General features: G+C 31.1%; 3 protein-coding genes across 3 annotated transcripts; 2 read left to right on the forward strand and 1 right to left on the reverse strand.

Annotated features, from left to right (window-relative positions):
- The first annotated feature begins 715 nt into the window (after positions 1-715).
- On the forward strand, positions 716-7898 carry LOC141525869 (uncharacterized). The gene is made up of 4 exons (XM_074240557.1): positions 716-920; positions 990-1107; positions 4567-4657; positions 5847-7898. Exons 2-4 carry the CDS (start codon positions 1066-1068, stop codon positions 6344-6346), a joined length of 633 nt encoding a protein of 210 aa, XP_074096658.1. The 5' UTR covers positions 716-920; positions 990-1065; the 3' UTR covers positions 6347-7898.
- Positions 7899-12007: 4109 nt separating this feature from the next.
- Positions 12008-15202, forward strand: LOC141525871 (uncharacterized). Its single transcript, XM_074240559.1, has 2 exons — positions 12008-12484; positions 14507-15202. The coding sequence occupies exon 2, from the start codon at positions 14507-14509 to the stop codon at positions 14774-14776; it is 270 nt and encodes an 89-aa protein (XP_074096660.1). The 5' UTR covers positions 12008-12484; the 3' UTR covers positions 14777-15202.
- A 126-nt stretch (positions 15203-15328) lies between these two features.
- On the reverse strand, positions 15329-25857 carry Anne (polyamine-transporting ATPase anne boleyn). Its single transcript, XM_074240558.1, is given in 10 exon segments — positions 15329-19908; positions 19911-20174; positions 20177-20653; positions 20656-20727; positions 20730-21057; positions 21157-21361; positions 21435-21734; positions 21809-22036; positions 23826-23910; positions 23982-25857. Coding segments are annotated over 10 exon segments (4326 nt in total). The 5' UTR covers positions 24106-25857; the 3' UTR covers positions 15329-17665.
- Between the last annotated feature and the right edge of the window lie 1831 nt (positions 25858-27688).

The raw sequence follows: 27688 nt of genomic DNA on the forward strand, positions 1-27688 counted from the left end.
CTTTTCTGATTTTCAATATATTTTTACATTAATTTAAAAATTTTAAACATCTTGACAAAATCTTTTAAAAGTTCCTTATGTAATAATTAAAGATTCAAGTCAAGATATGAATAATCAAACTTCGAAACCCAATAAGCGATAAATAATTTTTAAATTCACCTTTTTATACTCTCATCACCACAATTTAGCCCAAAAATAGAATAGAAGGTGCACATTCTTCAAGCAGGTGTTTTGTAAACAGGTGCTTAAAAAAGCAGCTGTTTAAAAAGAAAATAACAATTTTTTTTTTTTTCTTCAAATCATTCAATTTTTCCGCGCTCTTCAGTGACTTCTTTCAATTGGTTCTTCAAGAGATTCGCACTTGCGCAGTAGATCTTAGACTTGCGCAGAAGCTTTTGGACATGCGTAGTAAATAAAACCATGCGCAGTAGAATATTCTCTGCGCGTAAGCACTAGAAGCATCGAAAAACAAATTATTTTATTAAAATCACTGAAAATTTAAATAAAATTCTTAATTTTTTTTTTTAAGTTGAGCCCTATTTAATATTACTATTGTTTCTTATTTGTAAAGAACGAACGAAGGTTGAAGAAAGAGAAGAGATTGACGGTAAGAACGCACTCTGCTTACTGTAATATCGGTAGCAGCTGCTTTTTCTCTGTTACTATCCTCTCAAAAACATTTTTGTGTGCGAGTGTGTGTTCATGTGTGTTACAGTCATACCTGGTCGCTCCCCGAGACTCAGAATCAACGGCTTCTCGCCGATTCAGTGCATCCAGAGCCATGCGGCTCGATGGGTCTGTTAAATAAATAAATTTTTTTATTTAATTATATTTAGTGATTATTATTTTTATTGATAGAATTATTTTTAAGTGAATAAATTAAGTGGGAAAATTTCCAACTATGCGATCTGGAAAATTTGGCAAGTGTGATTTTCACTAGTGCAGTGCATACCTATTTTTTAATTTTTTTAATTAATTAAATTAATTAGTAGCGGAAATTTAGTGGATGGAATAAGCTGTCGGGTGGTTATTCACACATATATAATCCAGGATATAAAAAGGATCATGCGAGATACTAGTGACATGATGGAAGACGCCATGTCAGAGGTAACGTTTTTATTTATATTTATTTATTTATTTTTTATTATTTTGTTAGGTTTTTATCGGAGAAAGTTTTGAGCGGACGGAAAAATTTTAATTTTCCGGTGATTTTTTTTTTTTTGAAGGATTTTTTATCTTGTATTTGGTTGGTCTGATGAATGAATTATATTGAAGGGAATATTCGTGTCAATAGCAATTTGCAGTGATTAATTATTTATGGATTTAATAAATTAAAAAAATGACAATTTATTTTTGTGGAGTCACAAAAATTTAGAAAAATTAATCAAAAACAAGTTTTTAGTTTACTTTTTTATAGTTTTTGCTAAAAATTTTTTAGGTTGGATATCTAGTTTTTTTATTTTTTAAGTGATCATATTATTATTTTTCTGTAAAATAAAATAGTTTAGTTATAAGTTATAACTATTGGAATATATTATTTGAATGAAATGATTAATAAATTATTGATGACTTTAATGAAAATAAGTGAAAAATAACAATTTAATAAATCCCTCGGATATTTTTGGTAATTAATGCCCAGAAGTAGTTCTTTGATTATTTTTCTGTGACACGTTGATCAAAAAAATGACCCCCGGTCATCAGAAAGACAACCGCGGGTGTTTGCAGCTCCAAATAACCGGAAAAGTCATTTATTATTTGAAAAGCATTATTAAAAGTTTATTTTATTTGTCCGGTAGGGTGACTGCTAAAGCAAAAATGAATTAAGACAACTCGGATAAATAACTGGGACAAATCATCAAGCCTGTATTAATTAAAAGCATAACAATATTTAAAATCGGTGATCGAGACTCAACTTAAGGGGTTCAAATATAATTACCAGAGCTTGTTGTGCTCTCCAAAGGCATTTAATCCATCGAGTATTTTTATTTATTACAATCATCGAAATAACATTCCTCAGGATAATTATTTATCTTCGGTTGTCGATCAAGCACCCCCATTTAAATAATAACTGACAAGTATCTGCCTTTTTTATTTTATTAACCGCTGAGCTACGTTCATAAAACTTTCGTTCCCACTATCCTCCTGCCCTTAACATTGTTTAACAAATATCTAAATAAACATTAGAGTCCAGCTGGAGATTCTATCAACACATAAATTTTAAACATTATCCAGTTTAACGCATTATCAAATTACACCGACAAATCCAGGATATTTTATTGGGGAAATCCACGCTGTCTACTAAGTCAAGCTACCTATTCTCATTTTTATTAATTACTACGCTCAATTAGTTACTTAACTTATCTGCTTACAACCGAATAATTAAATATTTTAAATTAATCATAATAAACCCTATTTAGAGAAGTTAAATTGAATTTAAAACAAATAAAAGTAACCTGGAATACAGTTACACTAAAATCAATACTCACCATCCCAAGAATTCATTAAGCTTTATCTTACCGGCACAAAACGGCGCTTTTTATTAAATTCTCAGTTCTAATAATAAATTCATTTGTTTTGATTAAATGAATATCCGCTTGGTAACCATAGTTAAATGAATCAATCTACGATTATTCTGCCGTTGAAGCTGGTTTCGTTGGAAAACATTATTATTCTTCTCCGTTCTCTTGCCTTTCTTTTTTTTCTTTCTCTTACTCTTTTTTTTTTTTTTTTTCAATCCTCGGTTAACTATCTTCAACTTATCTTATTCCCTTTAATTTCTAAACTCCAATTCATTTCATTCCTTGCCATCAGTCCTCCGATAATCGATTTAACCTTACTATTTAATTTAACACTAATTAAAATAATCATAATTCTCAATTAATAAACAGAAAAAAAAGTTTCTTGAATCAAGTAAATAATTTTGAATAATTTCATCTTTTTGATTTAAATAGAAAAATTCTTAAACTTAAATTTTTCTTTTAAACTTAATTTATTTTGTTACTGTCTCAATAAAAATTTATTGTACAAAAATCCTTTGTTTAAATAAAAAATAAAATTATTTAGTTATCTTTTCTATTTTTTCCCAAAAAAACTAAGTCTACTGCTCCAAATCAAAATTACACATCGATAAAAAAATAAACTTGTATCAAGATAATTATTTTTGATCCAAGAAAATTATTTTAAAGAATTTTATTTGAATTTAAGTAAATTCTACTCGATTTAAGAATTTTTAAACTTTATTTCACGCAATCAAATTATTTTAGCTTTCTTGAACTGTTGACTGTCCACGTCCATTTATTTTCTCAGACATTGTATAAATTGTTAAGTTTATGATCAATTTTACCGTCAATTAATTCTTTATTTAAAGAAAATTTTTGATCAATTTTTGTGATTGCACTTTATATAAAAATTGAAATAAAAAATACTTTTTATGCGTTAACAACTTTTAATGTATGAAAAGATTGCATTGGCAAATTGAGTCAATATTTATTGGCTATTTATAATTTTAGTTTTTTAATAGATTCTACACAGAACAAAAGAAAGTCTTGAGTCAAGCGTAAAATTTCTTTAATTGAAAAAATCTTAAGGAAGATTGAAAATTTCTTGAACGAAGTTAAATTTTTTTAAGCCAAGAAAATTTCTTCTTGCTCCAAAATAACTTCGGTCTTCCTTACAATTTTCTTGGTTCAACAAATTTTTTTCTGTGACAACTTTTAATATTCAAATATTATTATTTGAATGCAGATTAATTTTCTAAACTTTTTACAAATTTTGTAGGCAAAATCCATTAATTTTTTTTTCGTTCATTGGCAAAAATTTATTTTTTCAACACAACTCGATAAATTACGTCAATGTAGTACAAAATCTCAATTTTTCATAGATTTATTATACAAAAAAAAAAATTAAGTTAAATCACAAAAATAATTTTGAAGGATTTTTTTCTTAATTCGTTAATTAAAAAAAAAAAAAAAAAAAAAAAAATTCCTCTATCCTTTCAGGAAAGAAATAACCTTATATTTTATTATTATCAATAACTTGTTACCTAAAATATATATCTGCATCTACAATACAACAAAACCCAAAAAAATTTAACAATCGTCCTTGCCAGAGTAGGTCAGTAGGAAAAAGTAAAATAGTATTTTACCCAAGAAAAATAGTCACTCTTTAAGAAATATTATTTTACGATCCGTCTACCGGAAAACCTTAAACACATAAATAGATTTAATTGCATGTACCATTGCCGTTACCTGTTAGCATAATTGAATTGTGTGTATAGTAGCTACTATGTACAATCTTCGGTTTGTTTTTTCGTAATACACAACGTTAAGGAAAAAAAAATGGCTATAAATTTCAAAAGAAATTTTATGAACCCAGGACACTAGTTTTAGTCAGACCTTTAACAATTTTATGCTTTTACTCCTTCACAATTTTCAGTACGATCTTTTACTGTCGGATTTTTTTATTAAATAAATTTTTTTGCGGGTTAGAATTATTAGTTGTTATAAATGCTGAAATAATGAAGGGTAATAAATTGAGTATTTATAAATAAAAAATTTTTTTTTCTAGGACACGATGATGGATTGTAGAGGTGATGGTGGCGTCAGCGATCTCAGTGATTTAACGACAGATATTTCAGATACTTCCGCAAATATTCGTGGTAATTTTTTTGTTTCTTAGGTATTATTCGTTGAATTAATTAAGTGTAATTATTATCGTCAATTCAACGGTAAATTTGACAGATTATATGAATATATTGACATTTATTAAGATATAAGCTCATCTCGATGTTACAATCATCAAGAGCTTTCATTTGAGTACCCACATGCATTTTGATATATTTTTCATATATACATATATATAATATATATGTAAATATATGAAAAATTGATGTGGGTACTCAAATGAAAGGTCTTGATGAGTGTAACATCGGGATGAGCTTATAACTTCAAAAATGTCAATAGTTCAAGAGATACAGGATCATTTCTTAATTTAGTATTTAGAAATAGAGCATTTTCGAATAAAGCCTAAATACTTATCGCAATAAATTAATTATTGATGAGAATGATATGAAACCTTGAAAAGGCACAACTCCAGATCAAGACTTTTCCAACGATACCAAATTTAACCATAAAAATCCATTTTATCATATAAATACACTGGCCACAAAATTTCGCTTATTCTCTTAATAATATAAATTATTTTTTATTAAAAATTTTTATCGGAAATTTTAATTAAAAATTTTGCTTTTTTGATAATTTTTATTTATTTGTTAAAATTAATAAGTAATAATAATAATAATAATAATAATAATAATAATAATAATAATAATAATAATGAGAAAAAATTTTTAAATCTTTTATTATAATTGTTATTGATGTTAAAAAAATTATTTGAAATCCACGAAGTAATTTTAATGTATACCTATACTTCACCTGCTAAAGGTGGTCATCTACTTTCTTCTCTCCTGCCTATTCACTATCTCAAGGCTCTATATATACTCGCACACTCACACACACACATATACGGGTGGTTGCGATCAGACAAAAAAATCTCACAGCCATCCAGTAAATAAAAAGAGACGTGATCTAGACTCGTGCGAAATTAAGGGCTGAGAACCATAAAGTAGATCTTATTTACAATATAAAACGGGTAACAGGTAGTTCCCATGAGACGGATCCAGTTGATGATTCCCATGCTACAAAAAACCTATAATAAAAAAATAATAATCGAATCAAATTTTCGATTCGACTCTGGTCTAGACGTTTAATATTAATTTATCTCTACTTGAGAATATTTAATATAAATTACAACCCTCTGATAATAAATATATCAATAAAAATTTTCAGTGGCGGCAGAACGGCTTCTGAATCTTCTGGGAGTCGAGGGTGAAGACGATGATTTTCTGTCATCCGAGGACGAAGGAGTCGAGCTAGACATCGACGACGAGGACGACGACGTGATATTTTCCGACGACGAAAACAATAGACTGCTCCAGCAATTGGCAAATTCTCTCGCTGAAGAACTTAAGGCGAGTTCGCATCAGCAATCTTCATCTCCAGCATCTTCTCTAGCTCCTTCAGCTTCATCAGCGACTCAAAAATACCAAAGCTACCACGCGGACTTGGAAGACCTGGAGCTGGACTATCGGTCCCACAAAAGGCTCAAAGTAGACAATGTCCAACATCCTAGTCCCGTGTGTTCGTGGAACACCGGGTGGGACGCCTGTGCTACCGAAGCTGTGAGATATTTAATGGAAGAAGAGGGTCTTGCTGGTCATCATCCAACTGTCCTGGCGCTCAAAAATCACCTGGCGTTACAACGGAATTTATCTGCGTACAAAACTTAGTAACATTTTATATAGTTCATTATTCGTATTTATCTCTTTTCATCTACTTCTTTTTTTTCTTCATTTTCATTATTATTGATTACAATAATAACAATTAATAATTTATAACAGTGATTGATTATTAGCGAAATTGTATACTTAATATTATTGATTCAGTGATAAATTGATTGACGGATTTGTGATGTAATGATAGTGATCAGTTTTTATGGTCATGTGATTATTCGAAAATTTTTTTAAGAAAAAAACTCTGCCCGAGACTCGATCTTAGGCTCTCCATACTACAGATCGAGCGCTTTACCCCTCAGCCAAGTCAAGTTTTTGAACTACCTTCAAATTAAACGGGAAAAATTCTAAAACACTCAGATCGACTCCCCGAATTCAGAAAAAGTATTATCAAATAAAAATTTTCAACAATTTCTATAATTCTTGATCGAAATAAAATTTTCTAATAATCATATTGCCGTATTACTATCACGATGTACTGATTTTTCTTACGTTTATAATTAGGCTATTTAATTAAGTATTTTAAATATCGATCAAATACCCGAATGTGTATTGCATTTACTAATTTAATTTTATAATAAATAACCTGCTTAGTATTTAAAAATCAAGAGTTCAAGCAGGTCTTGTTAGTCTCACAGTTACACGAAAAAAGTACTCGGAGTACTAATTATAATCATAATAATAAGCGTTCAAACAAGTGATTACTTTTAAAATTCTGGACTCTACTTTTACTTTTAAGAATATTTTAAATAAATTTAATTATAAATTATTAGCTTAGTGACTAATGAAAAAATTTTAGGACGCACTGTAAATATGTAAAATAATTATTTAATTTATACACGTAAATACCATGTAATTGTTACTTTTACAATAATTGTAGATAGTAGTAACATTTGAATGCACTTGATAATAAATAAAAGCTATGAAATTAAATACCATTCATTTGTTGAGTTTTTGTCGAGTCTAATCAACTGAATTAATTGAATGTCGTTATTTCAATTGCAACAATACAATTTTAACAGGACAACTGATTTGAAAAATAATCGGTGAAGAATTTACCGAAAAACAAAATAATCCGATTTTATTTATTTATTTTATGCTGGCAATATCAAATACAGAAGTGACGCATAGATTAATCACGCGCGTCTTTAAAATTCAACACCCGGTGTCGCTTGATAATATTGATAAATAAAAATCTTTCTTCAACATTTAAAACTCTGGGTCAATTTAAAAATAAATTATTTCCTCGAATTACTTTTAGACTATCAAGTGAGAAAAAATGTTTAAAATGTCGGGGTAATATTAATAAATTATATTATATCGACACGACTAAAATATTTAAAACGTGGCATCAATTAATAAATGCAGGTGACATCAAAAATATCTGACAAATGATAAATAAAAATAAAAAAAGTCACCTATGCTGTGCGAAGTACTTTTTATAAATTTGTTCATTTAAATGCCGTAATTTTTTGCAATCTTTTCTGACTTTCAATATATTTTTACATTAATTTTAAAATTTTAAACATCTTAATAAAATCTTTTAGAAGTTTCTAATATAACAATTAAAAATTAAAGTCAAAAAAATTACGTAAAATTCCTGAAAATAATTTTTTTAATTTTACTACAATTAACAAAGAAACGTATACTCAAGTGTCTTCATTTTCCTTAATGACGTGGCAAAATCTTAAAGGGGTAAAAATGAAAGTCACACGGCACGCGACAGAATTATTTTATACCGGGAGTTTTATTAATAAAAGGAAAAACAGGCACGTGATGTTAAGGGGAGTACGAACATCAGGACTGACAGCCGATATGCCATGAATGGAACATTGAATTTAGAAGAGGAAGAGGATGGAAATGTGGATAAGATATGAAACATGAAACATGTGTTTTTTTGTAGTTATAAGTTACCGTTTTCACTTTTACCGAAAAACCGTAGGCTCTACGCCAATGGGGCATCTGGTGTCGGCCCGAGCACATGCCATACATCTGCTCGCTTACTTAGCCTCTTTATAAAATACAGCCGTATGAAAATATATATATATATGGGGATAAAAATGATCTTGGGGATACTTTTGTTGTCTTAAAAAATCGTCTGGTGTAAGAAAAAAGGATCAATTCTGTTGTTGCTACGCGGGGCCGCGCCATCTCTTGATTCAGTTTTTAATTACTTAGTTTTGTCTTGGATTCTTTGTTCTATTGATAATTTTTTGCGAGTTAGATGAGAATTTTCTCTACTTTTTTTGTCGACATATTTTTACGGACTCTTAGAGCTAGAAAAATATTCTGTTAGAAAAGCTTCTGTTAAACAAAAAATAATAATTATTTAAATATTAACCCTTAACATTTTTTTCAGCGATTAACGAAATTGAACATTCTAATTTTTTTCACTTTCAAATTGATATTTTTCTAACGCCAATTTATGGATTTTGATTCTTTTTTTGTTTAACATGAAAACCTAAATATTTATGAAAAAATGTCTCTCATCATAATTTAAGAATTTTTACGAATTTTTAAATAATTGTAGATTTTTACGTTTAATCAACGACTTCGAAGTAAGAAAATAATTTTTCACTATTTAAAAAAATTATTCAATATCTTAATTTTTAAAATTCTTACAATTTTTTAGAATCGATAAAATTAAGCCCAGTTATAAAAATTCAAAAAATTTACGCTCGAATTTTTTTTTCAATTATTTTATTATCATACAGAACATTAAAAAAGAAAGTGAAGATAACGAAAAATTAACTAGTTGATCTATTATCAAAATTTTAAAATAAGAAAAAAATTTTTTTATTATTAATTTTTTTATTTTTCATATTCTTTGAGAAAGAAAAAATGATTTGACACACTAAAAAATAAACAAAAAAACAATTACATTCATAAATTCACAAAAAAATTTTTTTGGGTTAAATTTAAATGTCCTTTTTTTTTTTTTTTTAACAAATGAATTGAAAGTAAAAGAACAAAGTCTGCTTGACATCCTGCAACATTCTGGTCACAGAGATGTCTACAAGCACTAAAAGAGTCTACTGACAAAAAGATCCCAGACGTATGAAATTCCACCATGAAACATTATTTTTTCTCGGGAATAAATTTTTTTGACGGTGTAGGGAGGAAGAATCTAGTTTTTTGAACTTGGGGCTTGAAGCTCTGATCTGAAGAAGATTTTCGAAAAGTGGGGAGAACAGCTGGTGGATTCGACGTCAGATGGTTAATTCTTTGGCGTCAGCTGCGGGGGTGAGAAAGGGTTCATTATTATTGTTATTATTTTTATGGTAATTATTTCTCCAGCAATTATTAAGCTCTTTTGTAGATGGGGGTAAGTACAAGGAAGAATAATTGGATTTTCTTGGACATTTATTTCGGAGGAAGAATTAATATTTACAGTAATTAAATCGTAATAGGTAATGTGAAATTTAATTTAATTTTGCGATTTTTAGCAAATTATTTGGAATAACAGATGGATTCAAACTTCCGGCAGCTGCTGGACTAAACACCGTGGTAATAGTAAGAAGTCTGTGCGGACGACCAGACGACTGCTGGTGCATGTGCCCTTTTTAGTTTGTTAAATTATTCTGGTAAATAATTAGACGGCGAATATTGAGTCGATCAAAACATGCACTTTTCGATTTAAATGAAAATCGTTTTCTAGATTAACAAGTGCCTTTGATTTAGATGAATTTGGGTCAGAAGCTTTATTTTATATTTATTTATTTACTTTCATAACGACCTAACACTCAGAAAGCCAATTGTAGGATTATAAAAAGAATTGTTTGATCATTTTATTCTATTATTGCTTTTGTGATATGATTTTTTCAACCTAGAAAAATTAATATTAAATTAATTTATCATTGAGAATTCTATAATAAATAAGTTGTTTGACGACTAAATATGATTTAAATGATGACTAAAGTTTAATTATCATACACACTTTAATTGGAATAGATTAATAATAATTTATTGTTAACTATTAGATAGAAAAAAATTAACCTAATTCAAGAAAAATAATTTTTAATTAAAAAAACTCGTAGTAAAAAAGCCTATTTTTTTGCTTTAAGATTTTTTTAGTTTATAAATTTTTGCTTATAAATCTGTTTATGCTTGGTTCAAAAGTATTTAATTCAATAATCTAAATCTCAAAACAACAAACAAATTTTCTTGGATAAATAAAAATTTAAGCACCAGATGGCGCCTCAGCAAACAACAACAACCGTATTACTGATGACATTCGCCATTTTTTTTTCGGTTAGTTCTAAGTTTTTATTCTTTACATCAGAAGACCGTCTTTGGGTTTAATTACTATTGTAATGCATAAATAAATACGGTTTTTTATTAAAACAAAATTTAATATAGTTTATAGCTACTGGGTGAAGAGATTCATCCCATGAACGTATGAAATTGAAGATTTTTATTTACTAGATAACCTAAAAGTGTCTGTCGTTGATAATTTAGTCATACAATATTCAAGATATTAAACAACGATTAGTTTCTTATAGTTGAAAAATTGTTCTTTAAATAAAACGATCCTGACACTACAGAAAAATTATTTTTATCGAAGAAAAATAATCTACTGTGTATAGTTGTGGTTACATGCAATCTCTAATATTTGTAGACAAAAATTTTTATAAATAAAAAAATTTATTTGGTATAATATTCAGGATTTGATACTATTGTAGAAATTAACTAGTTAATCATAAAAAAATGTACAGATGAATTTTTTAAACAAGTTAAATAATAGCCTGATTGAAAAAATGGTGTATTTTTGAGAGCAGTCGGTATTATCTTGAATCAATTTCACCGGCTTCAAGCGAAGAAGAAAAAAATACTTGGCTCAAATAATATATGTACCTCCAAAACAATGAGCTACTCGGTTGAAGAATAAGATTCTTGAATGTAGATTTTTTAATCTCAATTTAACAGTTGTAATTTTCTTCAGAAGATGTAAGTAAGGTCAAACAAAGATAAAATTTTGAATAAAAATCTTCTACTTAAACCAAGACATTTTTCTAAACGTAATAAATGTAAAATTGACTATTCTAAGGCTTAAAATAAAAATGATATCTTTTGTATTCTTAATCCTATATATGTACCCTGAAGCATTTGATCGAATAAAACCTACTTTATATGTTGTATTATACATACGGGCCTCTATACACATATATGCACTCAGCCACATCAGTATCAACATATGTAAGCGTTCATATATGTACACATATATCTACATTTATATTAATAACTTACATTGTGAGTAGAGTTCACTGAAAAATAAAATATTAAATAAATTGGCTAAATTACTACGTCCGAGTTTCGTGACGGAGCTATTACGATTCATGTGTATAATTTATATTCGTTTATTTACTTTGTCTATACCTCGATCCGTTTATTCCAAGCTTAACTTTAGCCATTTATTTTCATTTTTTAGATTGAGTCCTAGTTTTATTGTAAAAGTAAAAATTTATTACTTAAAAGTTTCGACGCGCTTTAGTTTTTAGTTTTAGTCGTGTATGTATGTATTATTCTGTTTGCGAGAACAAAAATTGAATTTTTGTCGTATGGTTGCAATGTAGAAACAATTGTGAGCACTTTTGGTTTGATATTCGGTAATAGTGGGCGCGCTTTTAATTAAAATTAATTATCAAAGTTTGAGCATATAAAGTTTAATAATTAATTGTTCGTAAAATTTAAGTATAATTATTAATCATCTTTTCATTAAAAAAATTAATAATAATAATAATAATAATAATAATAATAATAATAATAATAATAAAACGGTTAAAAAAAAAAAAAACCATGAAATACAAGGGGGTAAAAGGGAACAATATGGGCCCCATATGTAGAAAAGTCGTTTTATTGTCAAAGAGAGGGGGAGTAACGACCCCCAGATGCCAGAATAACATTACCAAGTCTAGTTTAGTCCAGTCTCCTGGTCTGCTCTCCAGCAGTCTGTTATTGTCAGCCACTCAGTTATGTCTACTCCGTTGCTGGTTTCTTCATGACCTCCTTCGACATAAACAATTTATAAATTATAATTGTGGTATACATATTTATTAATATAAATTGATATCGAAAATTCAATCAAAATTGCTCCAAATTGTATTGCTACACGGATTGACGAATATAAGTATTAAGGTAATTATTATAATTAATAATAATAATAACTATTTATTTATGAAATTAATTTAAGGGATTTATTGTAAAAAATTATTGATAGTAATCTTTCTTGAAAAGTTATTTAAAGATTTTTAAATCATGGGATTACAGTAGACGTAGATTGGACGGTAGAAGGGAAGTTCTGATTCATTGTGCCTGGACGTATTGATTTATAAGGGGTTGGGTAGTGCTACGTATCTATTATACATTCTACAAACATTTAACAGAAATATTGTTAATAATAATAATAATATTAATAAAAGTTTGGTTAATTCAAATATGTATGCCTTAAGTGCTTGTGTTATATTTAAATTGATCAAAGTAATGTTTAAATATAGAACAAGATTTTTCTGATAACTTCAACAATATCTTCAATTTCTGAATAATTTTATGTTAACCTATGAAATTAAATGCCTTTGGAGAGCACAACAAGCTGTGGTAATTATATTTGAACCCCTTAAGTTGAGTCTCGATCACCGATTTTAAATATTGTTATGCTTTTAATTAATACAGGCTTGATGATTTATCCAAGTTATTTATCCGAGTTGTCTTAATTCATTTTTGCTTTAGCAGTCACCCTACCGGACAAATAAAATAAACTTTTAATAATGCTTTTCAAATAATAAATGACTTTTCCGATTATTTGGAGCTGCAAATACCCGCGGTTGTCTTTCTAATGATCGGGGGTCATTTTTTTGATCAATGTGTCGCAGAAAAATAATCAGAGAACTACTTCTGGGCATTAATTACCAAAAACATCCGAGGGATTTATTAAATTGCTATTTTTCACTTATTTTCATTAAAGCCATCAATAATTTATTAATCATTTCATTCAAATAATATATTCCAATAGTTATAACTTATAACTTAACTATTTTATTTTACAGAAAAATAATAATATGATCACTTAAAAAATAAAAAAACTAGATATACAACCTAAAAAATTTGTAGCAAAAAACTATAAAAAAGTAAACTAAAAACTTGTTTTTGATTAATTTTTCTAAATTTTTATGACTCTACAGAAATAAATTGTCATTTTTAAATTTATTAAATCCATAAATAATTAATCACTGCAAATTGCTATTGACACAAATATTCCCTCCAATATAATTCATTCATCAGACCAACCAAATACAAGATAAAAAATTCTTCAAAAAAAAAAAAAAATCACCAGAAAATTAAAATTTTTCCGTCTGCTCAAAACTTTCTCCGATAAAAACCTAACAAAATAATAAAAAATAAATAAATAAATATAAATAAAAACGTTACCTCCGACATAGCGTTTTCCATCATGTCACTAGTATCTCGCATGATCATTTTTATATCCTGGATTATATATGTGTGAATAACCACCCGACAGCTTATTCCATCCACTAAATTTCCGCTACTAATTAATTTAATTAATTAAAAAAAAAAAAATAGCTATTCACTGCACTAGTGAAAATCACACTTACCAAATTTTCCAGATCGCATAGTTGGAAATTTTCCTACTTAATTTATTCACTTAAAAATAATTCTATCAATAAAAACAATAATAAAAATAATAATCACTAAATATAATTAAATTAAAAAATTCCTAAATTAAGAAATGTTTCATGGTTTAAGTAAATTTTACTTAATTCAATAATTTTTCGTCTTGATTCAAGACAATGAAACTCTTCAAAATTATTTTCTTGGTTCAAGAATTTTCTCTTGAATCAAGTTAATTTTTTTTTTTTTCAGTGAAGGGATTTATTAAATTGCTGTTTTCCATTTATTTTTATTAAATTCATCAATAACTTATTTATCATCGATTTAAATAATATATTCACACCCTAAATAAATTTTTATTTAGTCAAAAATAAATCATAAATTTTTTCAATAACAACCTACTTAACAACATCAATCTTTAGAATTAAAAATAGCGGAAACAACTAAATATCTCATGCACTTCTTATCGAATAGTGTTAAGATAAAAATAAAAATAAAATCATAATAATAAATTTATATAAAATATTCTAGATGATACCAGAATCAAATAACGTATGCCAAGCAACGGAGTCGACATTGACAGGCGAGGAAGTGACCTGCGAGGAAGATAAGCCGCGAAAATATCAAACGGAAAAGGAAGTCCATGGTGTGGAAGTGGCTTCTGTCACCGCATGGAGAAGATACCAAAATTTTATAACTCTAGTTAATTCTCACGGTATCGAGTACAACAATAAGCTCCTGTTAGAGGCAATGTTTCGCGGAAATGATCTGCGTTACCACGACCACAGGAGCCATCGATGAAACGACCCTTATTTATCGATTTGATCGATCACAGATCATGAGGTTAAATTTGTTTTTATATTGTAATATCGTTACCATTTATTTACATATACCAAATAATTGTGTCACTAGTCAATAGACATTGTGCTAGTATAGAGTTTTATACGGATAATTTATACAGTACTGAGTAATGCAATTTTGTTTTTAATTATTAAACAGATCAATTAATAGTTAATTTAATAATGGATATTAATTTAAGGTCGCTCAAATTTGGTGAGATAATTTTGTAGTTAGTTATAATTGATAATGTAACATATTATAAAATAAATTTTTTAATGGATTGGGGAAATATATTGGAAAGTTTATTATATTGTATTTTAAATGTGAAAATTTTTGTAATTTATGGGAAAATTAATAAAGATATTTATCTAGTCAATTTTAAAAAAATTTGGAGAATTTGTTTTATTATTTTTAAATTAAATGGACACTAGAATTCAAATTTGCGCGCAAGCGCGCGCATGAATTTAGAATTTGCATATATTTTTATGCTTTGATATATTTGACCAATTACGTTACGAATAGTTTGCTTACATGATATATTTTCATATTTTTCATCTAAATTATAAGAGGGGATTTATTATTTAAAAAATTCAAAGATATTTTTGAAAATTACCAAAAATCAATGAATAACAGAATAAAAATTTTTAATATAAAACTTTTGAACGATTTTTATATACATTTTTTATGTGTTTTAATATAATAAGAAATCAAGGATAATAATTAATATTATTGAATTCTATGAAAAAATTGATCAAAAATTCAATAATTTTAAAGTACACGGTAAGAAAATTAAAGAAAATATATTTCATATAATTTTGAGTTCCGCTTTTAGCAGGAGCTGTGTTTAGGCATTTCCCAAGATATTCTGGGGTGAGACGACTTATTTGATTTTCATAGAATTTTTAACAGGAGATTTAGTTGGGTACTTCCCGCCAAAATTTGAAATTTTAAAAATAATTAAAAACATGTCAATTATATATTTAGATTTTTATTATTAATTCATAAATTTCATTCTCAAAATGAACTATACCATTACAATTAATTACAATTATGAAAACAAATTTTTAAAAAATCGTCAATACAAATCAATAATTGTGTTTTATAGATCATTATCATTTAAAATTATTCCCATCAATTTATTTATATTTATATCTATATTTATAAATACATATATAATAAAAACAATATTTACGTATACTCTTTCAACAATTCTCTATATTAAATATATTTTTCTTCAGCCTACATTAAATGAATTAATATATATCTATTAAATAATTATATATAAGTACACAATTACAGAAAAAATGTCTAACAAAAGAAAATCTATTTGTTTAAGAATCGATGCGCACATATAAAAATGAGTTGTAAAGTACTCATGATATAGTAATAATTATTAATTAACAAATAAAAATTCAATAATTTCAATAATTAATTTCTAACATTTGATTTTATTTTATTTATTCATTATTTTATTATTAATCATTACTTATCGTACAATTAATATTAATTAATTTTCATGATTAAGCATTATTGAGTTGTCCGTTAATTAATTTACACATATTTATTTATATTTTTGTAGTTTTAATTGCGCTGCAAACAAAACGATTAACTTAAAATATAAAAATCACTAAAAAAAAAAAAAAACAACTGTGCTGTAAATTAAAAAAACAAAAACATTTTTTTCTTGGTAATAATAATAAGTAATGTAATTATATAATCATTAAGTGGCTGGTTAGTAAGTAACGAACCCTAAAATGCAAATTCTAAATAAATAAAAACAAAGAATATAATATTCTCGAAAAATAGCGGTCTAACTGTCTAGAAATATTAATACTTTGTTTATCAATTTGGATTTTAAATACTAAATGATATAATTATTCATTGAAGTAGTCAAGTCAAAAAGGACTCGAGAGTAAATAATCTTTATAAATAATAATTATTAGAGTGGTTATTACTTCATTTTTTGATGTTGCTTTAAAATCGAACTTAAAAAAAAAGTAATTTTTAAATTACCATTTCAGTTCTGAGAAATTTTAATTTTTCATCTCACACGATCAATATCTGATTGGGTTAATGTAATTGTTTTTTCTATATGATTTAATCGGTTGTATATGAACAATACAGGAATAAAATCATATTTTTGCCATATATCATAGCATATAAACAACATGTAGTCATCTATGAACAATATTTGATGTTATATGATGACATAAAACCATATATGATCGTTATCTGATGCTAAATGATAACATATGATCATACTTGATCAACATATAAGGCTATATGTTAGCATAGGATTATATATGAACAATATCTGATGCCCTATGATAGCATAAGATCACAAATAACTAATATCTGATGCTATTTGATGATACAAAACCATATATGACCAATATCTGATGGCATATGATTATATATGAACAATATCTGATAACATTTGATTGTATATGATCACATACGTACAATATCGGATGCTTCATCGTATTATGTTATGTGATCATATATTAACAGTATCTGACGTTATATGATGACATTTGCTCATATATGATCAATATATTAGACTATATGATAATATACTGCCATATATCACAGCAAAATGGCGAATAAAACAACATAAAATTTTCCAATGGTCATATTGTATATAACATATATGAGTCATACTTTCAACTAACAGAATTTTCATAAATTACAAAACCGATTACAGCACCAAAATTTAAGTAATAACCCTCTAAAACGGCAGCATTGACTTTAATAAAAATGAAATTAAATGCTCATAGTTCTGTGTCATACTATCAGCACAATTAACCTCAGTATAAAACCCTTTGACCAAACAAAGGCCATCAGCTCATCTCAAGATGGCAGCACATCCATCTCCAATACACTCTGCCCTCTTCTGAGATCCTCACTCTTGTTGATCCTTTCTGAATTTCCCTCCCTAATCTTCTGGTAAATTGCTGACTGGTTTCTCGGTAACGTCGCTATCGGATTTATTGACGTAAGCCTGCCCAGCGGGTTGTCTCTCCCAATTCCGTTATTCTCAGACTCCGAGTTATGTCGTCTTTTAACATCACCACCACGATATTCAGTCCCATTTCCATTTACTAGCTTCTTAGGAATGTCCTTGAGCTCTTCATTTTCACAGCAAGACACAATTTGCATTGACACTGTATTCCTATCATTAACCAAGCTAGTCGGATTGAGCGTGACCTCTCTTGCTGACCCGAACTTATTTCCCATTGTCAGTGACCTCTTTCCTCCTCCAAGGAACCCTTTTGCAGGTGTCAATGGAACATTTTCTGGAACGTGTTTCTCGATCTTGATCTCAGTGACCGTATTCCGCCTGATCAAATTCGGAACCGCTGCAGCGTCAGGAGTTGGTGGTTCCTGAGTCAATGGTGGCCACTTGGTGTTCCTGGCCATGTCTCGCTCCAGTGCCAGAAACTTACGCTTGGACTTGTCCAGATTGTGCCAACGATACCGGAGCTTTCCTGAGATCAAGTAGTCTATCACCAGATGCTCCACCAGCAGTGCTATCACCAGATTGGCCGCCCCATACAGCACCAGCCTCACCCTGAAGGACATCTCTGGCGGCATCTTCAGCTCAAACTGAGTCTCCAGCCATTGGAACGGGCAGATTGCTAAATAGCTGGAGAATAGTGACATCAAAATGAACGAGGCTAGAAGACCATGATTAGTGAAGATGTTCTTCCGATAAGGATGTCCTTTAGAAAAAGTAGCTGCCAGAATTATATACTGCATTGAGCTGATGATGAAGAGCGTGTAGTTTTCATAGCAGGATACATCATCCTTATCTTCAATCTTCTCAACGTTAAAAGGCTCGTACCACAAGTTCTGCTTTAGGTTACAGTAGCTTAACACCTGGAAAATCGTAACGATAATCATTTGACTGGCGATGCTCAGGATCGATGACGTGCTGACCAAACTAGTCAGTGGTGGATCCTTCACCAGTGGTCCGTCGTAGGCCGCCGTCCTGGGCAGGAAGAACGCGAAGATCGATATTATCAGTAGGTCAATATACAGAAATTCAAAGTCCGTCAGGTTGGAGTCAATCTCGTAAAGAATCATCACTGAAACAAACTGCGTCAAAGAGTAGGCAGCCATGTACTTGAAGATCCCGAAAGAAGTTACCAAAGCAGCGCGGCCTTCGCGGATCACCGATTGGAGGCAGGAGATGTTGGTCTCCCGACTGGTGAACGGGGAAGCCACTGAAGATTCCGTGTCCGACAGAGATATTCCAGTGTGGGCAGCTTTAAGCGCACCACAATCATTAGCACCATCTCCAACCATTGCGACGTAGTATCCCAAGCCTTGCAATTCCTGGACCAACTGCTGCTTCTGGTCTGGAGACATCCGGGCGTAGATGGCTCCCCGAGTGGCGATCTTTGGGATCAACTCAGGATGAAACTGCTTCAAGATCGCCCAGGTCTTGCCAGTTACTGCAAACACGTACTTGTTGTTCTTGTGGTAGTCATCTAAATAAGCGTTGTCTGGACGAACGAAAGACCCGCTCTCGATCTCCAAAGAAACGATACTGTTCAGATCTGTTATCTCGCTGATGCTTGATGAAATTGGAGAGACGTCACTGCGTGAAAAGTAGACCTGAAACTGCTGGCCAGTTTGGACTGCCGTTACCTGAATCACTGGCATATCGGACTTGATCATTTCACAATCCCGGGCGACTGACAGCGCGGTGAGGATGTTGTCTCCGGTAACCATCACTGTTTTTATGCACGCACGGTTTAGCTCTTCAATGACCGGAGTGGTTTCCAGCTTGAGCCGGTTTTCCAGCACCACGAAGCCCAAGAAATTTAACTCGGCTTCGGCAGACTCCCGACTTAGCCGATGGACCTTTGCGTAGGTCAGCTTGTTCAGCGGCTTGTGCCCAATCGCGATCACCCGGTAACCTTCAGAAGTGTACTCTTGGAGAACAGACGCAAAATCTGCTGGGATTGACTCTGGAATCGAAAGAGACTGGATCATCTCAGGACTCCCTTTGCAGTAAAGATCGTAGTGATTGGCGCCCAACGTTCTTGTGATGACACTCATTCGCTGTAAGCTGGACGTAAAGGGAACTGCCTGATGATCCCGATCTCCAGGCCCTGCTCCGCTAACTCTGCGTCAGAAGCCGCCAGGTTATTCAAGGACATATTTTCGACCTCGGAGTTGGCGATAGAATTCTGGTGGGCCGGCGAAATTCCAGGCAAAGAGAACTGGTTAAGTAGCTTTGAGTCCTTGGGCGGACGAACAATATTGGGGAACATCATAGAGAACTTGGTGTTGTCAGAAACGTCGGGTTCTTCAAGGCTCCAGCCAGTGGATTCGAACATTTTGAGGTCCAGGGGTCTCCGACTCGGTTGCCGTCGATGATGGTTATTTCATGGCAGGTAACCATTCCGAATAAAAGTTCCGTGGCTGGTAGGCTGATGATATTCTTGACAGGGACAAGGAACTTCCTATCAGTTGACGGGACGACGCCCCACATATCGAGACCGTCTTCAGTAAGGGTCCCAGTCTTGTCGAAGCAGATGCAGTCGATGGACCCGGAGACGTTGATCGCCCTTGGACTTGTGCAGTAGATCCTGCGCTTCTCCAGGCGGCTTTGGGCGACCAACCGACCTACTGTCATGGCAGCGGGCAGAGCTGGAGGAACTACTATGGTGATGAGGTCCAGAGCTTCTAGGATAATGTCTCGAGTAGGCAATCCACGAAGGGACTTGGAGATCGCGGTGTAGATGGCGCCCACTACCGCAATACAGGCGAGGATCTCGACGAACTTGTAGGAGTCCTGCTCAAACTTGAAGTCAACTGGCGGGGGTACATTATTGACCGGACTAGCTCTCCTTTGCTGGTGGTGAATCCAGTTCTAATGACCACGGCTAGGACTTTCTCACCCCGAAGTACCGGGTCTGGATAACCTTGGTGCCGCAGAAAAGGGTGTGCCGAGCGTGTTCTTTGGTGTCGTAGGTCAGCTCTGAAGAAGAGGGAATCGGGGTCTTGGTCACTGGTACTGACTCGCCGGTGAGCATGGATTCGTTGAGGATGCAGGTTCCAGTGAGCAGGACTGCGTCACAGGGCATCAAGCAACCGTGGGGAGGAATTACAAGGATGTCACCGGGGACGAGACGCTCGGAAGTTATGGAATCTGATTTACTGGTAGTGCGGTCCCGCATCACTGTAGCGACGTCTGATGAGTGGACTGTTGAGCTGAGCTTCTCTTGATTCTATAATCAAAGGTTAGATTTGGTTTAAAAGTGTTTCTTTGTATCCTTGGAGGTATAAATACTCTCAGAGTAGTTAAATTTATCGAGTTATTAACTTACTCGACGCGTTTGGACCACTGCCATAGTTATACCGAAGCAAGACATTGACATGATTGCCAGTCCGTAGTAGTAGTAATCGTCAGCGATCCACAAGCAGAAGCTGAACAATTGGAAGACGTAAAATGGATTTAACGCTTCGAGACACAGCAAATGGAGGAAGCTTTTCAGAGGGATTTTTATCTCGTTGTTGCCGTAAACGCTTCGCCTGTAATTTCCGCGATTGTAGTTAATTTTTCAAACCAGAATAAATAAATCTAGCTTAATTTTCGATTCCTCACCTGAGGAATTGCTCCTGAGAACTCAGTCCCGGCATTTGGTGCAACGTAGACGTAGAGACGCCGAAGTCTAGCCCAGCAAGCTTAAGAAATTCCCCGCGTTCAGTGTCCCAGATATAAACGAGTTTCTTGCAAGTGAACATCAAGATGGAGGACACCTGTCTAAAATGGCCGCTGTGCAAGTGGACTGACAGCTTAAGGGAGTCGTCGATAGTAGTCACCCCGGCTAGGTCTGTCGAATTCACGCTACCTGATCCGGTCCACGATTCGTCCATCAGCGTTTCGCTGTCCAGCGCGTTCTTTCTGAAAGTTTTTGGTTTTAGAATAAAATAGAGAAGTTTGAGGATGGATAATCGAGGGAGTGGGAAGATTCTTACGATACGTCGGCGGCAGTTAGAGTTTTGACTTGTTTGACATAGTAGTACGCGTGTTTCCCTTGGAACCGTTCCACAAGCAGCACGGTGTCCGCTTCTTCCAGCGGACATTTTGAGTGAGTCGCGCGCAACATCCAGTGTGGTACCCAATGAAACACTAGCCGTAGAAGACCTCCGGTCGCTATTATTAGAATCCAGGTTATTATTGTGAAAATTTTGCTTCTACGGTATCTGAAATTAAAGTTTTTATTGGGGGTTGAATTTTTTTGAAGAATTCAAATTTTTAAGTATTACTGTATAGAAAAAAATTAATTTGGATCTAGAAAATAATTTTGGAGAACTTTATTGTCTCGATTTGAGTGGAAAAATTCTTTAACTAAGAAATTTTTCTCTATTTAAAATTTTTAGTAAAAAAATTTTAAGTAAAAATAATCTTTTCAAAATAATACTTAAAATTATTTTTGAACAGTTGCATATTTTTTTATTACAGTTATCAAAAATAAGATAATAAAAAAATTTCAATTTTTTTGAAAAAAACAAAAACTATAAAAATTGAAAAATTTTTATTTAAAATATTTATTTTAGATTTCTTATGAAAAAAATTAGGTAACCGTGATATTAAACAATTACTGAAAAAATAATCTATTGTCAGTAATTAATAAGATTGTTTAATCTACTGATTATTGCAATTTCAATATCTATACAATGTATACATTTTTTCAATGTCAAGAGTATTACCCTGATTAAAAATATTGATTGAAAAGTATTGGGAATCAGTCACCCTATGTGAACTGTATATCTATATATACATGAAAAAGAATTGAAATTATTCAAAAGTATTCTAATTTCATCATTTTCAATCCTTTTCAATCAATATTTTTAACCAGGGTATAAACCAGAAAAAAATACGCAATCGTAATCTGAGGAAATACATTGCAAATTGTGAAAGATAAAAATAACTGAAAACTTTGAGGATAAATTTAAATATTCTTCTTTTATATACATCATTTCAATAACAATCGCAATTATTTATTGTTATTATTTATTATTTATTGTTATCATCAGCACTTACGTGATAAATTTTTTTATTCCAGTAATATATTGAATTACGAAAGAAACGTGAGCAAACCGCCAAAGAAATATAATGACGATATGAAACAAAACAATGTACATATTATTTTATTTTTCTGGATTACTTCTGCGTCATAATGAGGTTTGAGGTGGAGTTAAAATTTTTAAAAATTCGATTTTTTTGCATTTTTATTGAGTACTGTAGCGTAGATACAACCTTAAAATTTTGAGTCAACTTAGTTAATAATTTCCCAGATAGTTAATAATTACTCAAGTGAACCGAGACACCTAAATTGTTAAAAAAATTAGGAAAACAGTTGACCCTAAAGGGCATCCCTGCAACTTCCCGCTAATTCCATACTTAATTTTTTTAATTTCAATTTATTCAACAATAAATTTTGACTCCTTTTACAAAATTCGCAAGTAAACTATTAGACGCTGTTCTTAATTTCTAAAATAAAAAAAAAAAAGCTTCAACCTTTGTCCTAAATTTAATATTAATCTAATGATTATTTTTGTTTTATTGATTTTTAATTAACTAATAAAGAGATGATAGTCACCTTGAAGCACTACTTTGGGAAACTGGCTCCGATAAAGATGGCGATAACTTTGTTCACAATAAGAATTTTCGTTCAAATTTTTGTTAACTCAATTTGAAATACAACATAATAACTCGAGATAATTACGAACTTATTTTCGAGAAATATTTTAGGATAAAAAAATTCCGGGGTCAAAATGACCCCCGTGTATCCCGAGGGTTAATTAGCTTAAAAATTCTCATTTTTCGAACCTCCGACTAACTAGTTAATTTCTGTTATACCAAAAAAAAAAAAAAAAATTAAATTAAATGAATACGATAAAGTTCTACAAAATAATTTTTAATTGGCGTGAAAAAAATTATTTTATAAATAATTTAATAATTTATTTAACAATAAAAGAAAAAAATTACCCATAAATCTCCATCTGGTCCTCTTGCCCCGGATTAATATAATCCACCCCATTCTTAAGCTGAAGGAGTCCATTTCCCTTGGTACCTGTAACAAAAACCCTTGAGTACTTTCTTTACGTCCCAAAATAAAAAAAAATCACCCCAAAATAATCTTACCCTCCAACAACTCTTTTTTTTGCTCAACCTGAGGATCGACATTTTCCGTAGGTGTACGGTTGCTCAAAGCATTGTACGCGTTTCGCGCGAAGCTCAAATTGAGCTTGTTCGGTGTAGCCGGCATTGTTAAAAACGACTACTTAAAATTTTGGCAAAAGACTTACGAGCTAATTATTAAATTTAATAAATTCTACCCGCTTATTATTACATACAATAGTTACAATTACATCAATAATAATAATAATTTATGCATAAGAACCATAAATAATAAAAACTACCCCTCGGCACAATTGTCCATATTATCTTAACCTAATGATAACAATAATAAAAACAAAAATAATAATAATCTATGGCACTGTATCCACAATCACCCGGATTGACGAAATAAAAAAAAAGGAAAACAACAGGGAAGCGCAGCCCCTTCTGCTACCGACACCGGTGTCCCGCCATCTTTGGTTGTCCCATCATAATAGAGTCCTGATCAAGTACCGGATTCAGCCGGAAAACTGTTAATCACCAGAGACATCGGAGATCAAAACCAAAGTCCGTACTAATAAATCAAAATAATTTAATTTTTATCACACAAAAACTCTACAAAATAATTTCTCACGGCAAGTGCTATCGCGCCGTCCTAATGTCGCTTTTTTCGTGTCAGTCTCCAGGGTCGGTGAGCTTGAGCCACCCAAATCGTGGCGTTATCACGGCCTGAGCCTTCTGGATCATTCCAAATTCACTCTTGGATTCGCTCAATCCAAGCCGGGTTCTTAGCTCCAAAGATTTTTGGGTTGAAGCAAAAGCTTCCGAGCCTGAGGTCACAGATCCAGGTGCTTTTAATAATTCAATCCCTCGGTGCTCCCTTTCTCGCAAATACATTACGGGTTGTGAAGATACTCTACTACCGCGAACGGCAATTTTTAATATTTTTTCCAACTAATCAAGATTATCTTGCTTGAGATAAGGCATCACCTGACACGTTTGCGATTTGATTGATAATTATAATTTTAATAAGTAGCTAATTTTTAAATCTTCAATCAGTTCTTAAGAGTTATTAAAACGAATGTTACGTCACTTTTAGTTATTTTGGCTTAGACTTTACGATCAGATTCACCCTCATCGGGACTTCTAAGCACTGAAAATACCTTGCAATTATTCATACCCAATATTTTATGCATGATTTATTATTTTATTTATAAAACACTCCACTTATTCTAATAAAGTTTTTAAATTTATTTATTTTTTCTAAACCACACTACGAAAGTTTTAACAACTCGGTTTAATTAATTGTCTAAGCAATCACCAATGAGCAATACTCGAGTACCTCCGAAACGCTGATTCAACAATTCTTAAAATATATATATATATGAAAAATAAGATGGCGGAAATTATAGGCGCGCGCGTGTCTTTATTTTTGACGCTCCCTATTGAATTAACGGAGTTAACTACTCGAATTAATAATTTTGGTTGTGATTAAATGTCGAACTTGAAAGTAAATATTGCAATCACTATTTTACAGAAATACATACCGAGAAGTAGTGATAATATTTTTAAGCATGCGCAGGAGAGCTCAGGGCCGAAGAAAAAAAAAATTCTGCGCTCTGAACGTATACAGAGAAATAATTGATAATTAAGGGAAGAAATGTGGAAAATATTTTGATTTTAGGTAGGAGGATGGAGGGCGTGGAGTAAGAAAGAAGTTTGAGGAGAAACAAGTGAAGGAGAAGGGGAATAATTTTGAGGAAAAGCGGGCATTTGTAAAGGGTGGCACGAGACTGGAAATGGCGAGCACGAGGCAGACAATGGACGATCGGTGACGTAGTTTTACGGGCGGGGGAAGGGTTGTATATGTGTGGGTAACACGAGGATAAGTGTTACGGCAGATGGTGACTCACTGTGGGTGCATGCAAGATTGTATTTATAGTTACGCTTCCATTGACGCTATTGGATAAGAAGTGCATGAGATATTTGGTTGTTCCCGCTATTTTTAATTCTAAGGTTTATTGATGTTGTTGAGTGGGTTGTTATTAGAAAATTTATGAGTCATTTTTAATACAATTCACTAGATAGGTGTTTATTTGGGGTGTGAATGTATTATTTGGAATTATTAATAAATTATTAATGAATTTAATAAAAGTAAGTGGGAAAAATTGCAATTTGATAAATCCCTGGGGTACTTTTGTAATTAATGCTCAAAAGTGGTTCTCTGATTATTATCCTGCGGAACATTGACCAAAAAAATGACCCCTAGTAACTTTAATTTACCGATATTTATTATTTTTGAACCATTTTTGATCTTGCAAAAATTTAGAAAAATTAATCAAAAACAAGTTTCTAGTTTACTTTTTTATAATTTTTGCTAAAAATTTTTAAGTTCGATATCTAGTTTTTTTATTTTTTAAGTGATCATATTATTATTTTTCTATAAAATAATAAAATAGTTTAGTTATAAGTTATAACTATTGGAATATATTATTTGAATGAAATGATTAATAATTTATTGATGACTTTAATGAAAATAAGTGAAAACTAGCAATTTGATAAATCCCTTGGATATTTTTGGTAATTAATGCCCAGAAGTGGTTCTCTGATTATTTTTCTGCGACACGTTGATCAAAAAAATGACCCCTGGTCATTAGAAAGACATCAACCGCGGGTGTTTGCAGCTCCAAATAACCGGAAAAGTCATTTATTATTTGAAAAGCATTATTAAAAGTTTATTTTATTTGTCCGGTAGGGTGACTGCTAAAGCAAAAATGAATTAAGACAACTCGGATAAATAACTTGGACAAATCATCAAGCCTGTATTAATTAAAAGCATAACAATATTTAAAATCGGAGATCGAGACTCAACTTAAGGGGTTCAAATATAATTACCAGAGCTTGTTGTGCTCTCCAAAGGCATTCAATCCATCGAGTATTTTTATTTATTACAATCATCGAAATAACATTCCTCAGGATAATTATTTATCTTCGATTGTCGATCAAACAACCCCATTTGAATAATAACTGACAAGTATCTGCCTTTTTTATTTTATTAACCGCGGAGCTACGTTCATAAGACTTTCGTTCCCACTTTCCTCCTGCCCTTAACATTGTTTAACAAATATCTAAATAAACATTAGAGTCCAGCTGGAAATTCTATCAACACAGTAATTTTAAACATTCTCCAGTTTAACGCATTATCAAATTACACCGACAAATCCAGTAGATTTTATTGGGGAAATCCACGCTGTCTAGTTAGTCAAGCTCTCAACTCTCATTTTTATAAATTACCACACTCAATTAGTTACTCAACTCGTCTGTTTACATCCAACTCATTTGAATTTAAAACCATCTGTTCAGTTCTTCGTTTCACTTAAATTCATGACGTCTTACCAAATTTACCAAACAAATTAGTCATCAATTTATTGTCGGTTGGCAACCTTCAATTAGAATGACCAAATTTTTCCTTCCAAAAAGTTATCATTAACAAAAGTGATAATTACTTGGGAGTGATAAATTTTTTTACCTAAATTCTCAAACTTTTATCACTAATATGTAATTTTTAATATTTTATTAAAATTTTTTTTGTGTGTAGCAGAATGATGTAATTATTACACTCAAAATTGTAAAAAGTTAATTCAATATTGACATTATTTAAATTAAATCATTTATCTTCAACCAATGAATAATGGCTTTTGTTTATTGAGCACTAGTTGAGTGTTACAAAA

The sequence above is a fragment of the Cotesia typhae genome, unplaced genomic scaffold (assembly GCF_013202065.1).
Source record: "Cotesia typhae breed Kobodo isofemale line unplaced genomic scaffold, CoteBio_Ctyphae contig_276, whole genome shotgun sequence".
In the NCBI taxonomy this organism is placed as follows: Eukaryota; Metazoa; Arthropoda; class Insecta; order Hymenoptera; family Braconidae; genus Cotesia; species Cotesia typhae.

Coding starts and splice junctions, on each gene's coding strand:
- LOC141525869 (XM_074240557.1), top strand. CDS start 1,066: ATGCGAGATACTAGTGACATGATGGAAGACGCCATGTCAGAG. Junction 1,108..4,566: donor TGGAAGACGCCATGTCAGAG/GTAACGTTTTTA, acceptor TTTTTTTTCTAG/GACACGATGATGGATTGTAG. Junction 4,658..5,846: donor TACTTCCGCAAATATTCGTG/GTAATTTTTTTG, acceptor AAAAATTTTCAG/TGGCGGCAGAACGGCTTCTG.
- LOC141525871 (XM_074240559.1), top strand. CDS start 14,507: ATGATACCAGAATCAAATAACGTATGCCAAGCAACGGAGTCGACATTG.